At 40.2% G+C, this 18,000-nt stretch overlaps 1 protein-coding gene across 1 annotated transcript; it reads right to left on the bottom strand.

Annotated features, from left to right (window-relative positions):
- Nucleotides 1–845: 845 nt before the first annotated feature.
- EPHX4 (epoxide hydrolase 4) lies at nt 846–17,837 on the bottom strand. The gene is made up of 7 exons (XM_030494309.1): nt 17,493–17,837; nt 15,198–15,283; nt 11,311–11,468; nt 9,129–9,257; nt 6,938–7,041; nt 5,849–5,997; nt 846–1,782 (listed from the first exon to the last, which is right to left on the bottom strand). Exons 1-7 carry the CDS (start codon nt 17,733–17,735, stop codon nt 1,548–1,550), a joined length of 1,104 nt encoding a protein of 367 aa, XP_030350169.1. The 5' UTR covers nt 17,736–17,837; the 3' UTR covers nt 846–1,547.
- Nucleotides 17,838–18,000: the final 163 nt, after the last annotated feature.

Here is an 18,000-nt window from a genome sequence, read left to right as displayed (position 1 = left end):
CTTTCCAACCTGAGGTAACAGAAGCATGAAACCATCCAAGCTGATAAGTGCTGACAGTATTTTGGGGAAAATCAGCCTTGAAAGGCAGGTACCAGCCATGGGTGGAAAAGGCGCACTGATACCATTACCACCATGCTGCCCCCATGCTTAGGGAACGCTTCCTCAGGTGTTGCGAACAGTACGAAAGGAAGCAGCTGGCCAGCCATGAGCAGATGGTCACTGATGGCACCCCTTGGTCCCCTTTCTTTTGAGGATTGCACCAAGCAACATGTCAGCAAGGGATGCACCAAGTAGCCATGTGGACACTGTGGCTCGAGAGAGACGGCACACGTGGCAATGTGGTACGTGTTGGGACTCCCCAGTAGCTTGTCATCTCTCTTCTCTGGTGTGAACAGTTGGTTCAGGCTGAGCTGGCTCTGATGCCTTCCCAAGGGGTCCTTGTTCATCTTTACCTGTTCCCGGGGTGCTGCACTTGCTCTGCAGGTGGAGAGGGAGCCTTTGGAAACCCTGCAGGCAGGTGACTCACCTCTTCTGGGGACTTATGTTTCGTGCTTCTTTCTTTGTAGTTAGCATCCAGTTTTGTTGTCCCTGCCATCACATGCAAGTTAATTCTACCCTCCGTTTCACTGTGTCTCTTCTTCTATAAACACAGGAACTTGGCAGCAGTTCTTGGAGCCAAGAACAGTGGTTGCTAATATAGGAAGGATAATGCCAACAATGAGGCATTATTTCCAAGAAACTACAACAGCCAGCGTGAGGAAGGCTGTACAGTGGACAGACACTTGAGCTATTCAAACCTGGTTCTTAGCTTCAGTAAGAAATGTCTCCATAGGAAGTCAAAGGGAGTAGTGTAAGTTGCATTTTATTAGACAGAGGTGGATTACATACACGTTATATCTTAATTTTCCATTCTTTTTGTTCAGACATCTTGAGTGTACAGGTTTCCCATTTTTTAGTCAAGAAAGAAATACACATTGCACAAAGCAACTGCATTCAACAGTACAACAAGATACATATCATTACCCCCGTGAAGACTAGAAATGTGCCCAGAAATTTTTCAATCATTCAGTGCACTAAAATAGAGATTAATAAAAAGAGCTAGTTACTCTTTAATGGTAAAATACATTAAAAAAATTCAGGCGAAATCGGGAATGAAAACTCATGACTTCCTTCAGTATGGCACCACTCTGTTGTTTCGTTATAAATTTGTAAAAGGCACCACACATTAAAACTGTAAAGCAAGGGAGAAAACAAAACCAAGCAACTTTCCATGATTTTCTTTCTGTACAAATACATATATATCTTAAGGCAGGTGTTTTTATGTGCAAAATACAAGTATACAGGTAAAACCAATGTTGGTATCACATATTCTCACACTCATTTCTTCTTTTAGCAGTAACATCAGTGTCCAAATGTACAGTACATTGAATACACTTTTCTTTAACAGAGCTCAAAATAGAAGGCAGGCTGGAAATACGGCCCTGATAACAATTAGGTTTTAAATCTGCAGAGTTTTTACGTAGATCCCTTAAGACATGTACAAACAGTCATTCTCTTTTTCTTGTTGTCTCTTCCTTTAGAAATGTCCATATTAACTTGTTCACTATGTCAGGTTGATCCTGCTGGAGCCAGTGACTGGCTTCGGACAAAATAGTTAATCTGAAATGATTTTTAACATAAATCCGTGTAATTTCTGCCATCTCAACTTCCATAAACGCATCTCTTTCTCCCCATAACAGCAGGGTTGGCATGATGACTTCATGATGCTGCAGAGGTAGGCAGCTTTAAAAATAAAACACACTTAGTTAGGTCTCTTTTTAACAAAAAACCACTGAACCAGGTTTCAGGCAGCTTAGCTTCTGAAATCAACAGTGACTCTTATTGTAGGCTTTCTAGGTTCCAAGGTATCTTCTACAATAACAAGAAAACACTACTGTGACTAAGAGTCCCTGCGTTGTTTTTAAGGATGATGAATTTGTTAGAAGATACTTTTACTGTAACATGTCTGTAATCAGCATTTGATTGCAACAGAGGGGTTATTTTTGGAACACGATTGATGCTTCAGCTCAGGAGCCCCATGATCTCTGTAAAAGGGAGTATGGAACAACATGGCCAGAATTTTTTGTAGGTCAGTGGCTTTCCCTTGGTTGATGAATGCTACGGCAAATTTCTGAACCTGAATTATTTATTGCAAGTAGGTTTTAGTGAAATGTGATGCTTTGAATCACATTTAGACTGCAATGTTCAAGGCGCCTACCTACCCAAGTAGCCAGGCTGCCTTACCACAAAACGGTTGTGCAGGAAATGGCAGGCTACCATTTCTGGCCACTATGGAAGATACTTCCACTATGGAAGTAGCTAGTGTTTCAGACATCTTCAAAAGTAAGTATCATGTAGTACGGCTAAAAATATTTGTGTAAAAATATATTCTATATATTCTATAGGCCATTGATGTCTGAAATGCTGAACAGAATTCAGTTATATTCACTCATCTATGAAATTCACACTACATTTGAAGTGCATCAGAGTTCCCTTTAGAAAGAGCTACAGTATGTTTTTGGAGGCCTTGGACTTACATACCTACATCTGTATGCAGTGAAAGAAAACTGCTCCTTAAAAATTTACTTTTCATGGAGTCATAATCTCTTTAAAACTGCTACATCACAACCCAGAGATTTGGCAGACTAGAAAGCATTTATAGATAAATACATTATAAGACATTTGAAGAATACTTTGAAGAACATCCCTGAGGAAATTACTTTGAAGAAACTAGAATGTTAATAAAAATTATACCACCACAATGACCTGCTTAAACTTACCGTAAAAATTATTTTTTCTTAATACAAGGATTTTAAATGGAATATTTTATAAATATTTCCTCACATTAAATGTAGACATTAGAAAATATACAAGTAGCTTGAAATGAAAGACTGCTTCAACATAAACCATAGTAACCCACCAGTTACTATAACTTATTCCAGCTCATCTATTTCAGAGATACTGAAAATTTTATCTGATTTATGCTTGAATTGCTTAATCTTAGACACATATTGTAACAGACTAGCTGTGACACTTCAAAACAGATTCCATCTGGTCAGATACAAATCTTTATTATATTAATGCTCAAACATGGTTATTAAAACAAGTAATGTATAAAAAAGATTCTCTGAACAAACTTTTATGACATACTTAAGTGCTAGGTTGAAACTTAGGAGTTAGTTAAGAGACTGTTCTCTCTTTCCTCTATGTAAAAAGGGAAAGACAAAGAATATGGCATGCGTTGCTTTAAAATAAGACAAAGGTATTAAGACATAATAATAAAAGGTCATTTTAAATAACAATCTAATTTCTTTTTGATTAATTAGGAAAAATCTTAAAATTGCTTTTGTAGCAGTGGATTTAAAATCTCATTTTGCAAACACCCTGACGTCACCCACTGAACCACAGCTCATTCATAGCATCAGTTTTAAAAATTGATAATCTTATGCTCTGATTCAGTGCATTTAGATTAATCTCTTTACCTTTTAAATCCAGTATCCTGGATCTTATCACTATTTGTATGTGTATTTTTTCACTATTATAGGGTTTACAGGTTTTTCTTTTGTGTCGAAGTGCATTGCAAGATTTGTAGCCTCACTTAGAAAAACTCTACTGGGTTTTGTACAAGTGCTGCATAATACAAAACCTGGGATTTTCGTTCCAAAATTGTTTATATCTAAAATAAGAGTGAAGGGAATGACTTCTGTGCTGTTTAAACAAGGATGTTTTGGTGATGAATGGAAGTTGGGGATTTCAGTCATTTCTTTGGAAATAACTTCCCAGAAAAATTAAGTTCTGAAGAATGAAACTCCAGGTGGATAGTAACGAGTTGGAAACTCCTGACATATAGGTCACCAGTGCCAGCCACTGGTAGTTATGGTGAATACCATTCATGAGTGCTGCTTAATGGCTTACAGGGGAGGAAGTGAAAATGCCAATCCAGTTTTCATATTGAAAGATTTACATCCCATAAGGTGTGACCATCAGAACCAGTGGCAAGAACTGAATGAGCTGAAGACTAATCTTTTCCTTGCAGTCCAAAGTCTGCTGAATTGTGGCTGACAGCACCTAAAATAATATTCTCTGAATTCAGTACAGGTATACTTTCATTAGAACGATAAGCCAGACAATGCACAAACACACAAACACACAGTGGAATTAATAGCTGCGAAGATACTTTGTGATACTAGGCTTTTTTTGAGCTTGAAGAGGCCTGAAACAATAGTTCGAACATACTCAACTCTTACATTCATCTCGTCTGAATCCCACACCAGTTGAGCTATCAGCTACCACAGATACTTCACTGTTACTGTCAGGGAAGCATCTGGTTCACGTGCGTGCTTGCTGATGAGAGGTGCTGTGGCAAATGTAAGGAACCAGGCTCAGGGCACTCATGCCTCTCCAGCTCCTCATTAGCCCTACCCTGGGGGCTACTGCGGTGCTTTTGCAGGGCCAGGAGCTGCCTGTTGCCCTTGGACATCCCAACTGATGTCATCAGCCACTCTGTGAATAGCTTTAAATAAGTATACCGTTGCCAGCACAAGCCATGTCATGTATTCCCCATTGGTGTCTCTGCTTGGTGTTACCTTGTTCAGAAGAAAATATGCCATCTCTCTGCTTTCTCACTGCAGTTTTGTCTCTTTGCTTGTACAAGACAGCACCTAGCTCAGATTCCCATTTTCCTCATGGTATTTCCCTGCTGACTGCTCTCATGACAGTGACAGCACGGAAGGCACAGAGAGGGCAGTAAAGGTGGCACTAAAGTTGGACCAGGGAAAATGAGAAGTTAATCTACCTCAAACACCTACTGTCAGAGTTTAGGGAAGGAAGAGAATTGTTGTTTTTGAAGAATATTGGGAAGCTGGTCTTGTGTTAGAAAAGCATGCAGGAGATTTAGCACTGTTGAAGACTGAAGGCAGCAAAGGAAAAAAGAGTTCAATCCCATTCTTCTTGGTACGGTCCTTCAAGTTAGGGCTGTAAGTCATACATTTGTGTATCAGTATGTAACATACAGAGTTAAAGACTTTCTGGCCCTGTTAAGTTTTTGGTAGATAAAAAGGGGGCAGTCAGTGTCTAAGGCCAAGCCAGCTCCTTCCAGGAAAGTTGAAACCACCAGAAAACTGCTTGAGAAAATAAAGTATTCCAGATTAAGCTTGCAAAAATACTTTCTATTGTGTTACTCTCTCAGTTTTAGTCTGTGCATGCTCCCTGCTCCGTGCTTACTGCTGCTAGTGAGTCTCATGAGACTAATGCAGACCCCACAAGTTAAGAGTTAGTTTTACACTTAGTTCCAAAAAAACCTACCCCACCTTAAAAAACCCAAACCAAAACACAGAGCCAGCCCAAACACATTAAAACTACAGTTAGACATGGTTTTGTAAATTTACAAGTGAGGGTAATGGATGCCATATTATTTAGTAGTAGTATCTAATAATATGCTTTTCATAGATCTTATTATTAGACAATATGAACTGTAGTGCAAACAAGTAATCATATTAATTCTGTAAGTATTATTTAGAGGTGGATTTTTGTGGTTGCCATGGGTTCTGTGAGTGAGGCAGGCTCTTTGCTTTATTAGATTTTGAAACAGATTGTCCTTATCTGCACTCTGCTCATTTCACCGTTTTGTGTGGGTAACTGGTACAATTCACTTTGCATCACGTCTTGACACCGAGTGCACTTGTTACCTGTTGAGACTTCAGAGACAGAGGGCATTTCTTCCTTCTACTTTAGCAGCAGAAGATGCAGTAACAGTGTTGGCCTCCAGGAGTCTCTAAAATGTTACCTTTTCACAGAATGTTATACTGACCTGAAAATATTTCTGTAATGGTTAATGGGTCCAGTTAATGCTCCAGGTTGTGAAAAGACATAGAGATAAGCTTCAATATCCTCTGCTGTTAATCTGCAGCCTTTCCTTCCAATTCCAGTGGCCTGGCTGGTAAATAAACTTTTCAGAACCTACAAAGGAAGCATAAAAAGCCACTACATAAGATAGGCAGAAGATGTGATTTCTTTTCTTCAACAGGACATATCATTCGAAAATCTATTTATACATTTTTTTAAAGTATAATGAATGGTTTAAAAACTTTTTTAGAGAGCTGTGTATAAAGCATCTAGTAAGCTTACTTCTGGTATAACTTAGTTCGGAATAATCAGGTACAGGCAAATACCAGTATTCCCAAGTTTCTCAGTGTTGCACCCTGAGCTGCCACCTGTGGCAGGCAAAGGCAAGTGCAAGCACACACTTTTCTTTGGGATGGGCCTCAGCAGCTGACAAGGCAAGAAGAAATGATTCAGGACCTCCCCAGCTCACTGTGCTCAGTGTGCATGCAGCACTGGGAGCTCTGCACTGGGCTGCGTGCATGTGGAAGGATACATGTCTGCAGCTGCTTTCCCCCTTCTATATGTTTCTACTTATTTTTTAAGGTTATGCAAGCCGCTGGCCTTGTTGGTTGCTCAGGCAGAATTCATCACCTGGCTGAATGTGATGCCCAGACTCCCAGGCTGCTTGCCCTGTCCAGGCTCTAAGGGATAAGAGGAAGTCTCACTGCACACAGAGGCCTCAATAAGTCAGCTGCAGTTCCCCAGGCATCAGATATGTCCCTCTGGCATGGGCACAAGTCAAACCAGTTGATCGTCTATGTGGAGTAATGCACTGTAGTGCAGGAGATTGAAAATGCATACCTGAACGCCTCCCAGAAATGCAAAAGCAAAAGTTAATCTCAGAGGCTCTATGTACTTATATCCTACTCATACAAATATATAATGCTTAAAAAGAAAAACCAGAAAGCTCCATTTTTTGCATTAATTCTAACTACATCAGAAGGGATCAACGTGGGCGGCAGTTCTCCCATCACTCACAGTTAAATATATAAACACGAGCACTCATTTTGCTCACCTTGAAATCATTTAGTGTAAACATGAATTCAGGAAACCATGGCATTTGGAAAAAGAAGTAGTAACCAGATTTAATCAATTGTGATGGATGTCGTAGAATGTATTCTGAAACAAAAATGCCCATGAATTAAAAATTAAAACTGATGACTCAAAATTCCTGCTAATATTACTATTTTTAAACTGAAATGAATGTTTTAAAAATACTACGTTAGAGCATGCTATGTGACAAAAGATGATTATTATTTCAGGAGTAAGTATATGATGTGGCCATTAGAACATACTTCTTTTAGATGTGTTAATACAGTCAGCAAACCAGAAGCCTGCCAAGTATTAGGTGAGGGAAGTGACACTGGAGAGTTTAACCGCGTGAGAGGTTTTCACTTAGAGATCTATTTGTGTAGCAAGCCCAAAGCATTTTTTTTCAGCTGTGGAATAAGAAGCATAAATACAAGTCTTTAAGTATTTCTCTCATCAAAACTGTGGTGCACAGAAATCTGTAGCTGATAATGCACTTACATTCTAAAGACAGCATCGATCCTGTTCACAAAAGTACAGAATTGTTCTAGCAGTTGTCTTCTTGGCAATTTCAAGAACCGTAGCCAAGGTTACATAATGTAACTTCTTAAAGACATTGGAGCATATATAACAAAAGAAAATGATTTGCCAAATTTGCATTAAGTCTTTTTTTTCTTTTTTTCTCGTCTGTAACTGTGACTCCGATGAGTTGCAAGAGCCAACACTGACATTCAGATATCTAACTTCCTAAAAGCAAGCACAGAATACCTGCAGCTACTAGGAAATGTAGAACTTCGCCCTTACAGATGCAAATTCAAGAAGGCAAAATTGCTCTCCTAACATGGGAGATCTCTCTGAAATATTAATTCTGACAGTGAATAAGAATGGGTTTTAAAACAGTAAACTGAAGTGTCAGCTATCTTCTTAGCTTTCATATCTTACACATGCTTAAATTGCATCACCTGTTACATTTTTCCTTGGTGGACCATCATCAACACTGCTCGCTTCTTCTGCACAGAATTTACTTCTCTGAACAATTTATAAACTGGAGATTTTCATTTAATCCATGATAGAAGAAATTGAGCCAGGGCGATTTTATCAAGCTATAGAACAGATTTGGTACTTTAACAAATATGCAAACAAATGCTAAGAAATACTCTAATAAAATGTATTTGTCTTCTATACAGCCTGGCTCATGCTCTCAGTGAAAATACTGCATGCTGCAAAAAGCTCCTACTTGCTCCAGTGGTGGTGAACAGACCTTTCCTTGGGTAAGTGAGACTTTACTACCTGCAAAATGTTCTTTAATATCTTAGGATGGTGCCCAAGAACACTGTGAGGACAATATGTGTGAATGGTTCCGATTCCACAGTGATGTAAGGTCTGATTTTCATTCAACTGTAATGAAAATTAATGAAAATTAAATCTGCACTGAATAGTCTTAACTATTTCTGGGGAGATGGCTTAAATACAAACAGGCTAAGGTCAGCAACTGAAGACATTAAAATTAGTGAGATACTGCTTTCATTTTAATTACTGACTATGGATCTGATTCCTATGAAATGTTTTGTAATTCTGGTTAGTAGACAAGGTCAAAGCCTATCACACAACACTTCTGCTAGTGCACCTAAATCCTTGTTTCAGCTCACTGCTAGTACATTCCCAAGCCTCTAGTAAGACCCTGAAGAGGCTGTCTTGTTCCAATGAATATTGTCCCCGATAATAATAATGATGACAATAAATTGTCACTTTTCACCTAAATCAGGATTAAATTCTAATGTCTGATTCATATTTATACAAAGGCTGTTTTATGCAGATTTACTAATGCATTGAGGCCTTTTGGTGTAATGCCGTATCCACCCTTCTTCAGGGAGTTTTATCTTGTCAGAGTAGTATAAACCAGATTCACATGTGTGAGAATTGTGTTTCTCTACCTTCAAGGATTAAGATAAGTATCAGTAAGTTTGTTTACAAGCACTCCTGTTTCCAAAACTCAAATACTCGATACCTTACTGCTTCATAACAGTCCAGATTGTGAGAAGCACTGCGTACTGGCAAAGCGTCTAGTGAACATCTAAAGGGCAAGTAGTTGGTTCTTCTTTAGCAACCTCAAAGCAAACACAATCATAATGAAAATGCAGATACTCTGGATTAACAAAGACTAATGTAAAACTCACCTGTAAACACAGAAGGATGAGGGAAATTAACCACAATCAGCTTAGTCACCATTTCAGGGTAACATATAGCCACTAACCAAGCGATCATTCCTCCCCAGTCATGGCCAACCAACACACACTTGTTGTATCCTACCACATAAACACAGATTTGTGGTTTTATTTCAGTGGAATTTGCATCCATACAAATTACCACATGCATTAAAATCATTACTGGGCAAAATAGATGGTTCAGCACATTTATTAATGTGATTAATAACTGTTTAATACTGCACTGCCTCCAGTTTAATTAATGGCTAGAAAAAAGAGTGCACTAGTATAGTTAAAAAATGAACAAATAATTACAACTGTTTAATTGGACTTCCAATTACACTTCAGCTATGCTACCTGAATGTCAGACTAAAGTCACTCAATATCCAAATGGCCACCCTTTTCTCATCATAGCCAATGTAGGGTCAGCCGTACAGTTCAACTTGCAGTCATTATAATGCATGTACATTTGCCTTGTGTAGGGAGTTTGGAATTTGAAACTGCAGACAGGAGGACTGAGCAATCTCCTAAGCCTCTCCTGAACAAAATTAATCCTCATGAATTTCTCTGAGTATGGGAGGTTATCTAAGCACTGAACATCATCACTATGTAAAAAGTGGGCATTATACTTAATAACCATATATACATACATAGTATATATATACACACACATAAATACACACGTTTATATAGTTAGCAGGTCTGTAGCTTTTCTCCATATGCTATTTTGATGGCAATTTTTAACATTCTTGGCATTCACGTACTTATTTCTCCATCGATAAAAATGGTAATTTAACAGCAATAAAAGGGGGGAGGAAAATCATGGCTGGTTTTTAGAAAGCCTAACCATTCCTCCTCTAACCAATGCTGGAATATATACTATATACCAGTGTCAGATACCATCACCCTCCTCCCTGAGGATTGTAATGCTGAGCACATACACTACAAATGAAATGCATAAAAGTCAAATTGTTCAGTTAGTTTGCTGTAGTTGTCAAAGCACCTTAGAACCCCTCTTGTATAGAAATATTTTGGAGTACTTCTGATATAATCGGGTTCTCCAGAGGAATTTAACTTGGGGTTAGAACAAACAAACATAACAAACCTCAAAAACACTTCTTCAAAAAAATTTTAAATCCCTATGAAATTGACTTAGGATGAGAGCTCTTCTCAAGCATAACCATGGCATTACCATGGAGATGAACACAACCAGCCAAGGTTGGAAAATGTAAACATAGCGTGGGGACTGTGTTTGCCTGCCCATCTTCTGACAGTATTCAAAGATCACAAGCAAAGCAAATCCTAAGCTCAAACCTTAAAACTGGAATCACTGCTTTAGTATTTCTTCATGTGAAATGCAGTAAGTTGTTTCACTATCCCTAGAGTATCTAGGGAATTAAAATGATTCAGAGAATGCCAGGCTAATCCCTTGTCTTGCTATTGATATGGAAGGGAAATACCCTTCACTGGGTGTCACAATTTGTTGCCAGAACAGCTACACTTCAAACTGAACGAGGGGCAAATTTTGCAGACTCACATCAGTTCTAGACCATTACACTGTGTATTTGCCACAGGGAGCAATGTGTCCCTTGTTCTCCCTCCTGTTCATCTCACTGTTGTGTAAGACAGTGATTCAGCTCTTGAGAACTGACTACTGTGCAGGAGTTGTATTTTGGGATTTTTTTTTTAATACAGCAGATGTACTGTCATCATCTTCATAAAGCCCAAAATATTTATTCTGTCTTGTTTGTGCCAGAAAAGTATCACCTGATTTAAATTCTTTGGTCTGCAAGTGCAATTAGACCCTAATTCAGAACAGTATCCACTAAGTGCAGTGGTTAGGAGTAAGCCAAGACCTTTTTAGGAGAAAAGACCATAGGTTTGTACTGCTGGATTTCACAGCACGTAGGGAAGACTTTCATGATAGACATACTGTTTATACTAACATACAGCATAATTAGAAAACAAACCTTTTTCATTAAAAATAGTCCATAAAATATGAGTATCCTTACATTTATATCTATACTTATCTGTAACGTGTGTATATTAAAGAGAATGCAGTTTAAAAAGAAAAATCAATGCTAGATCTTTGAGGTTTTTTCCCCAGAAAATGAAGCGATCTATGAGCTGAGCAGTTTGTCTTCTACTAACGCACCTAGAGATTCCAAAATATCCTTTATGTCTGTTATCAGGCAATCTAACTTGTAATTTTCTTTGTGAGAAGGAGCATCTGTTTCTCCATAACCTCTCAAATCCAGGGCCACCACTCGATATTCACTTTTAAATTCCCGCAATTGATGGCGCCAAGAATACCTAACAAAGGGGAAAAAAGAAAGTTGGAGTTACAAGGTCAAGCAGTATGATACCAAAATGCACTCAAGGATTTTGCTTTCAAATAGCTGAGGGTAAATTAGCATGGCTTTGTTTGCAGTGAGATTCGTTTTCCTTTCTGTGCTATGCTGATGGTCCTCTGTGGCTCTTGGAGTTTTGTGCTTCGTTCTTGAATTCCCCATTAGGGAAGTGCGGCTGCCAGAAAGGGGGCATGGCCAAAGCCTGGCTGTTTTAACAGTTCCTGGAGTCTGGCATATCCTATATAATTCAGTAAGAAAAAATAATGAGGCCCATAAATATAGTATTTTTGTTTTCAGAAAATGTCTGTTTGCTATCCTCACCTGTTTTCACAACAGTCCATCAATCACTGAATGTCTGACCTACCAAATGGGGAGGTTTTCTATTCAAAGAAATCCTTTTACCACATCCGAAATGTGGATAATCTGGATAGCTGCTTTGCAAGCAGAATTTGGATATGTTGGTGAATGCTTTCAAGTTCCTAAGGTTGAATCATGGAAACTATTGATGCAAGGAAGCAGGTATATTGAAGCAAAGGAAGTGGGTATAAACCAGAGCACACAGAGGACTAGCCTGTTTTATCTTTGGAGCTGTGGCATCATCTAAAAAATAAGGTCTGAAAAGCTTTCTCTCCTCCCTGGCTTGCTCACACACATATTTTGATGGAATAGGGAAACATGCTTTAAGGCATGTTTGTTTTGTGGTTTGGTTTGGGGTTTTTTCAGAAAAGGAATGTCAGATAATTAATACACTCAATAAAACAAAGAAAGAAGTATAATGAATAACAAATGAACTTAGTGAAGTTTTTATGATTTATATTATGTACACTTTCATCTGTGTCTCTATACTACTAGGATTGTTTCAGAACAATTTCTCAATGTGTTGGTACTCCACAAAGTATTTCATTGCTTGTGTCTCTATGGAAAAGAGTGATAACATTACACACATCTAAAAACATACAAAATTAAGAACTCGGGCAAAGGCCTGGGTTATTCCTCATTCGGTAATAGTATATAGTGACTAGATGTGTGTTACGAAGCAAAAATAGCAAGAAGATGGTGGGTCTCATCCTGCAAGAACAGCCTTTCAGCTGTTACTGAAACCAGATAAATTCCAGGATAGCCAGTACCAAGACAGACACAGTCTTATCTTATACTGTAGTAGAAAGATACATGAAAATCAAAATCTTTCTAGCCATATTTGTAATGGCTGCATTCCTCTGTGCTAGGATCTAGCTTTTACTTCTGCTCGTTTCAACAGTCTCAAATAATAGATACGTAACATGTGAATCATGAGCAACCATAAGAGTGATGCACAGAATTCTCCCTTAATTGAAAGTGTCTGTATCGCACCACTAAATCTTCCACTTTAGCTTTGCCTCCAGCCTTTTAGGAAACCTGAACATAAGTAATACTACAGTAACACTTATTAGTTATAGAAATTTGTATTCATATAAACAGAACAGTCAGAACATTTTCATTTCAGTGCTGTATAATGCAAATACAAGATGTAGCTGAGATCTCCAGGAATGAAATTTGTAAAGGCATTATGCAGTGGCTTGGGAGCTGAGTTTGCCATGGTAACTGTTGTAGCTATCCTATATAATTCAGAAAGAAGAAACAATGAGGCCCATAAATAGACTATTTTTGTTTTCAGAAAATGTCTATTTCCTATGCTCACCTTCTGTTTTCACAACAGTCCATCAATCACTGTATGTCTGACCTGCCAAATGGGGAGGTTTTCTAGTCAAGAAATCCTTTTACCACATCCAAAATGTGGATAAACTGGGTAGCTGCTTTGCAAGCAGAATTTGGATATGTTGGTGAATGCTTTCACTTTCCTAAGGTTGAATCATGGAAACTATTTTGTGACTTTGTGATCGCATTATTTCTGAAAGGCAGCTTGTAAAAAATGTAGCAGCTCACACACAAGTCTTACAGGCACCCAGCTGTCCCAACACCGTTCCCAATTCCAAATCTTTTATCGGTGCCTTTCCACAACACTGGTACTGATTTTCAAGTTCTTACTCATCTAAAGCACTTAATGACTCTGGTGCATGATACCCTTCAGTGATCTTTCACCTTTAGCCATTCCCAGTCACGCACTAAGGTCAGTATTGGCTGGTTATTTTTGTCCTATTTATAGCATTTCTAACTGTGAGTCATATCTGGTTTGGGGTTCAGTTTTTTGGTTTGGTTTTTTTTCTCGCCAAATGATAACAATTTGATGCTGTTTTAAATATCTCATTACTTTATATTGTGGTCTCACAACAATCTCTGTATTCTTGCATGAAAGATTCTTCCCTGGTTGAATTACCAAAGCAACACCAGTATTGGCAGCCTGACTGTTTTACAGACTATGGACATGTAGTCGTCTTTTTAGAAACACGTCTACAAATTATGCTCTTGATGGTCCCAGTGACCTGTATAACACTTTCTTACTCATTCCTTTTGAATGGCCAGATAATACAATATATTAACTGTGGCTTAAAGCATGACTCACCACTCTCAACTGCAACAACGGCTTTCTATTTTTTGTAGAATAATATACTGGATCTCAGCAGAATATGTATGTAAAATGCTACATTTTCTGTTATTATTCCTGCTGTGGGGGAAATCAGCTGCAGCCTCAGCTGTCTGACTCTGTTAGAATATGAGTTATACAAGGTACGCGTAATGTCTGCATAGAATATGCACACCCCATCTGTCTTTTAAAGTTTATAGTTTTAATTCTTTTATATAGCAGTTTATAATTAGAACAATCTACTTCTTTGAAAATTGATCTTAAATTAAATATGAGTTTGTACCATCATCCTCAAGGCCATTAGTGTGCATAGGAAATTGCTAAGGGAAGAGGACTGACCTCTGTTTTACCGGGGTCAATTTATCATGGCATGACCTGAATCCAGCTTGAAAGATCAGAGTTCCAGCAGTGGCCCCTACCTCCGTATCTGAGTTTAGGAAGGAAGAGGATCATTTAATTTGCTGAATTACTGCCATTACCTTTACCCCTGGTCTCTTACTGGGTTTTTTTGGTGCAAATTCTTTAAGCCTCACTAGTTAAACCTGGCAATGACAGCCTGAGCAATTTGGTTAAATCATTAGACACATGGCTGCTTTTCATTGTTACAAGCAAATATTTAGGATTGGGTTTGATTCATCATTCATCTTGTGATGTACTAATAATAGAACCTTTTTCCCTGAGTAGCATCCTGAAATTAGGCTGCACAATAGCCTATAGAACTCACAGTTCTTCTCCTCCCCCAGTTAAAAATTGATGTATAGTGGTTTTAATAAATGCCACAATTCGTATTGCACTTAAAATACAATGGATCCTTATTCTAATATCCTCTGCTATAATTCGTAAGTTGAGCCATATAGTAAAAACATTACTGAAACAGGAAATTAATTAAAAATGAGCAGTACCTCCTTCAAGTTTGATGAAAAGTGTACATACGTGGGAAAAAACGGGTTGACAATACAAAAAAAGATGGTTAGTTTGCATTGGGAATTTTTTGTGGATGCTTCAGGTAAAAATGTTTCAATGTTTTTTCCCTACTAAAACTCCATGCCATTAGTTAGTACTCATAGATACATCAGACGGATCACACTGGGGATACTTAAGCTGAGATGATCATTCTGGGGTGTCTTAAGCAGCCTCTTTTGTACGAGAAAAGCGCGTAGGGAGTTTTACCAGAATTCTGGAAAGCCATGAAGCAGCAACATGAGTGGTTTACCCCTTTCTCCAGCAGCCACATAGTGGAATCTTAACCCTGAATCCTAAAATGAGAAAAAAAGAAGTGTGTTTTTATTGCTGCATAGAACTGCTATACTGGGATTTGAGAAGGAACATGTTTACAGACAATATGCTAAGAAACCATGCACTGCCCAAAATACCCGTTTTTGAAGCTGAAGACACCGTATACTTTAAATGCACTTCCAATCTTTCAGTTAGTTCGTAAGATTATGCAACTGTTTAAAACCATCATATTGCATTCTGGCACAATAAAGGGCTGCCTGGATTCTTAAGAACCAGAAGCAATCCAAATTAAGTAATTAGAAAGCAAGGAGGTTTTGCTTGGTTTTGGTGTTCCAGGTTTCAGACTTGCTTCAGAAAAGAAAGCCTTAATGTTACGATCTTCTTTTGTCCCTGTCTATAGTCAATATTTCTGATGCATCTTTTAAGAAAATGGGTCTTGTGAGAATTACCAGCAGGCAAGTTCCTTATTGTTAGCAGGGCTGAGGCTGAACTCTGAAATGCCTTTGAAATGAATGGATGTCCACAAGCTTACACTAACTCAAGGTCAAAGCCAGTAGAATTTAAAGAAGCTGAAATGATGACCTAGAGGGTTCACTGAATTCTGGCACGGAACTGGACACAGAAGTTGGGATAGAGGTAGCTCACAAAACACAACATGCTGTTCAGAAGTCATGTGAAGGAAACTGCAGGAAGAATGGTTGTACAGCTCCAGAGCAAATGTCAGAGCTTGCACTGTCCCTGCTCTTTTGAAAGGGGAAGAAAACCCCCATGTTTTTGCTGTACACCAAGAGCTTGGATCAGGCCAGGGATCACAAAAGCATAGGAAAAGTTTTTCTTGCCATAGATGCTTCGTATTCTCTGAGCTACCTCAGAACTGGTCAGTCACTAACCAGCTACGGAAACATTAAATTACAGCTTGATTCTTGAAAGGGCTCTGAAGAGGGAACATCTGGATTTTTTTATACTTACTATACTCACTAATAGGTACTTTTGGTCAGTTCTGCCCTGATATTTCTCCTCTGGGATGCTAATGAAGTTGAAGTCCCTAGAGGTAGAATTCTGGCATGGAAATTCCTAGCAAATTTTAGAGCCATCACATCATCTTCACCATTCTCCACATCACTCTACCTTGGATCCTTTTATATTTAAAAAAGTACAAGTTTCTCAGTTTCCTTCCACATTTCCTCTCCTCAGTTCAGTGAGCAGTGGATAAGCCTTTCTCCATCCTGCTTCATTCAGTCTGTGTCCTCCAGGGATTCACCCTCAATGTTTTTATTTTCATCTCTTGCTTGCTTTTAAGGACATTCCCTTCCCTCGTACAAATTCAGTTACCACCAGCAGCAGTTTAAATGTCACATGCCCCAAACTAAGCCCATCCTCTGTACCTTTTCTGTTGCTCCTTTCTCTCCCCTTTCTTCTGCCCCCCCCCCCCCCAACAGACAGAGGATGTTGCCATCTTTTCTGAAACAGACTTTTTTGGTTTTTTTGACATCTGTACAGATCTGTGGGATACATGCGCTTGGAAAGTAACACATTAGCCTGCTGTTGTCCATCAGAAAGAGTTTTGTATTGAACGACAGACTGACGTATTGACAGCAGATTGATTTGCCCCCAAATGCTCTTATTGCCATTCCCCTTGCTTCTCCAGCAACCCGTTCATTCACTGCTCGGTGCTATAGGGAAAAGGAACATGGCATATGAGGAAAACAGCACGCACATGCCTCCTCATGATGTCAGGAAAAGCAAACAAGCGAATCATGCGAAACTGAGAGGCTCAGTAATTTATATTAATACTGGAAGAAACCCATCTGCACAGATCCCTGAGAGCTGAGATCTCTGTGCTTATTGTATTGAAAATAACAGTTGACAGAATTTGCTGTGCGTTCTCTGCTCACCTATAGCTACAAAACAAACCGAGCTAATAATACAGCTTCACTAGAGCATTTGGTGGAGGAGCAGCTCTCAGGTGGGGATCTGAGACAAGTATCAAAGCTGAGCGGTGGCTTTACCTGTACAACCTTAGGGACAGGGCTTACCCTTTCACTCTACGTTTATCCCTGCGAGCTTGATGCGCGACAGGCGCTCCCGGGCGCCTCCGGACAAACCCTAAATACCGGAGCGAGCAGAGCAGCGGAGGGTGCGGGGAGCGACAAGACATCGCCGAGGGCCCCGCGCCCCGGCCGCTGCCGCCGCCGCTTCCTCCCGGGGCACCGGGGCCCTCGCCCTCACCTTGATCCGGACGTAGCAGTGGGTGCCCAGGGAGGGGTCGTTGAGGCAGGCGGGGGGGTTCTCCCGCACCACCCAGCGGAAGGTCTCTCCGGGCCGCCGGCCGATGCTCCAGAGCAGCCGCAGCCCGGCGATGCAGGCGCACACCCCGCAGTAGCTGTACACCAGTGCCCAGAACAGCAGCGCCCGGGCCGCCACCATCACCCGGCGAGCGGGCGGCGGGCACGCAGCGCCAGGTCTCGCCATCGGGCCCCGCTGCCGCCGCCGTCCCCGCCGGCCGGGAGGGGCTCGGAGCGCAGCCGCCGCCGCCAGGAGCCGCCCGAGCGGAGGCACCGGGAGCGGCGGCGGCGGCGCGCCCGCCCCGCGGCCCCCCGCGGCCCTCGCCGCCCGCCCCGGCCAGGCTCGCTAGGCCCCGGGCAGCGCTTCGTGACTGCCGGAGGTCGGGGCGGGCGGCGGCTTTGCTGCCCGGGTCACGTACCTGATGCACTCGCCTTACCTGCGTGTGGAAGGA

Source organism: Strigops habroptila, chromosome 8, assembly GCF_004027225.2.
Source record: "Strigops habroptila isolate Jane chromosome 8, bStrHab1.2.pri, whole genome shotgun sequence".
In the NCBI taxonomy this organism is placed as follows: Eukaryota; Metazoa; Chordata; class Aves; order Psittaciformes; family Psittacidae; genus Strigops; species Strigops habroptila.
This window is presented reverse-complemented; position numbering and strand designations above follow the sequence as displayed.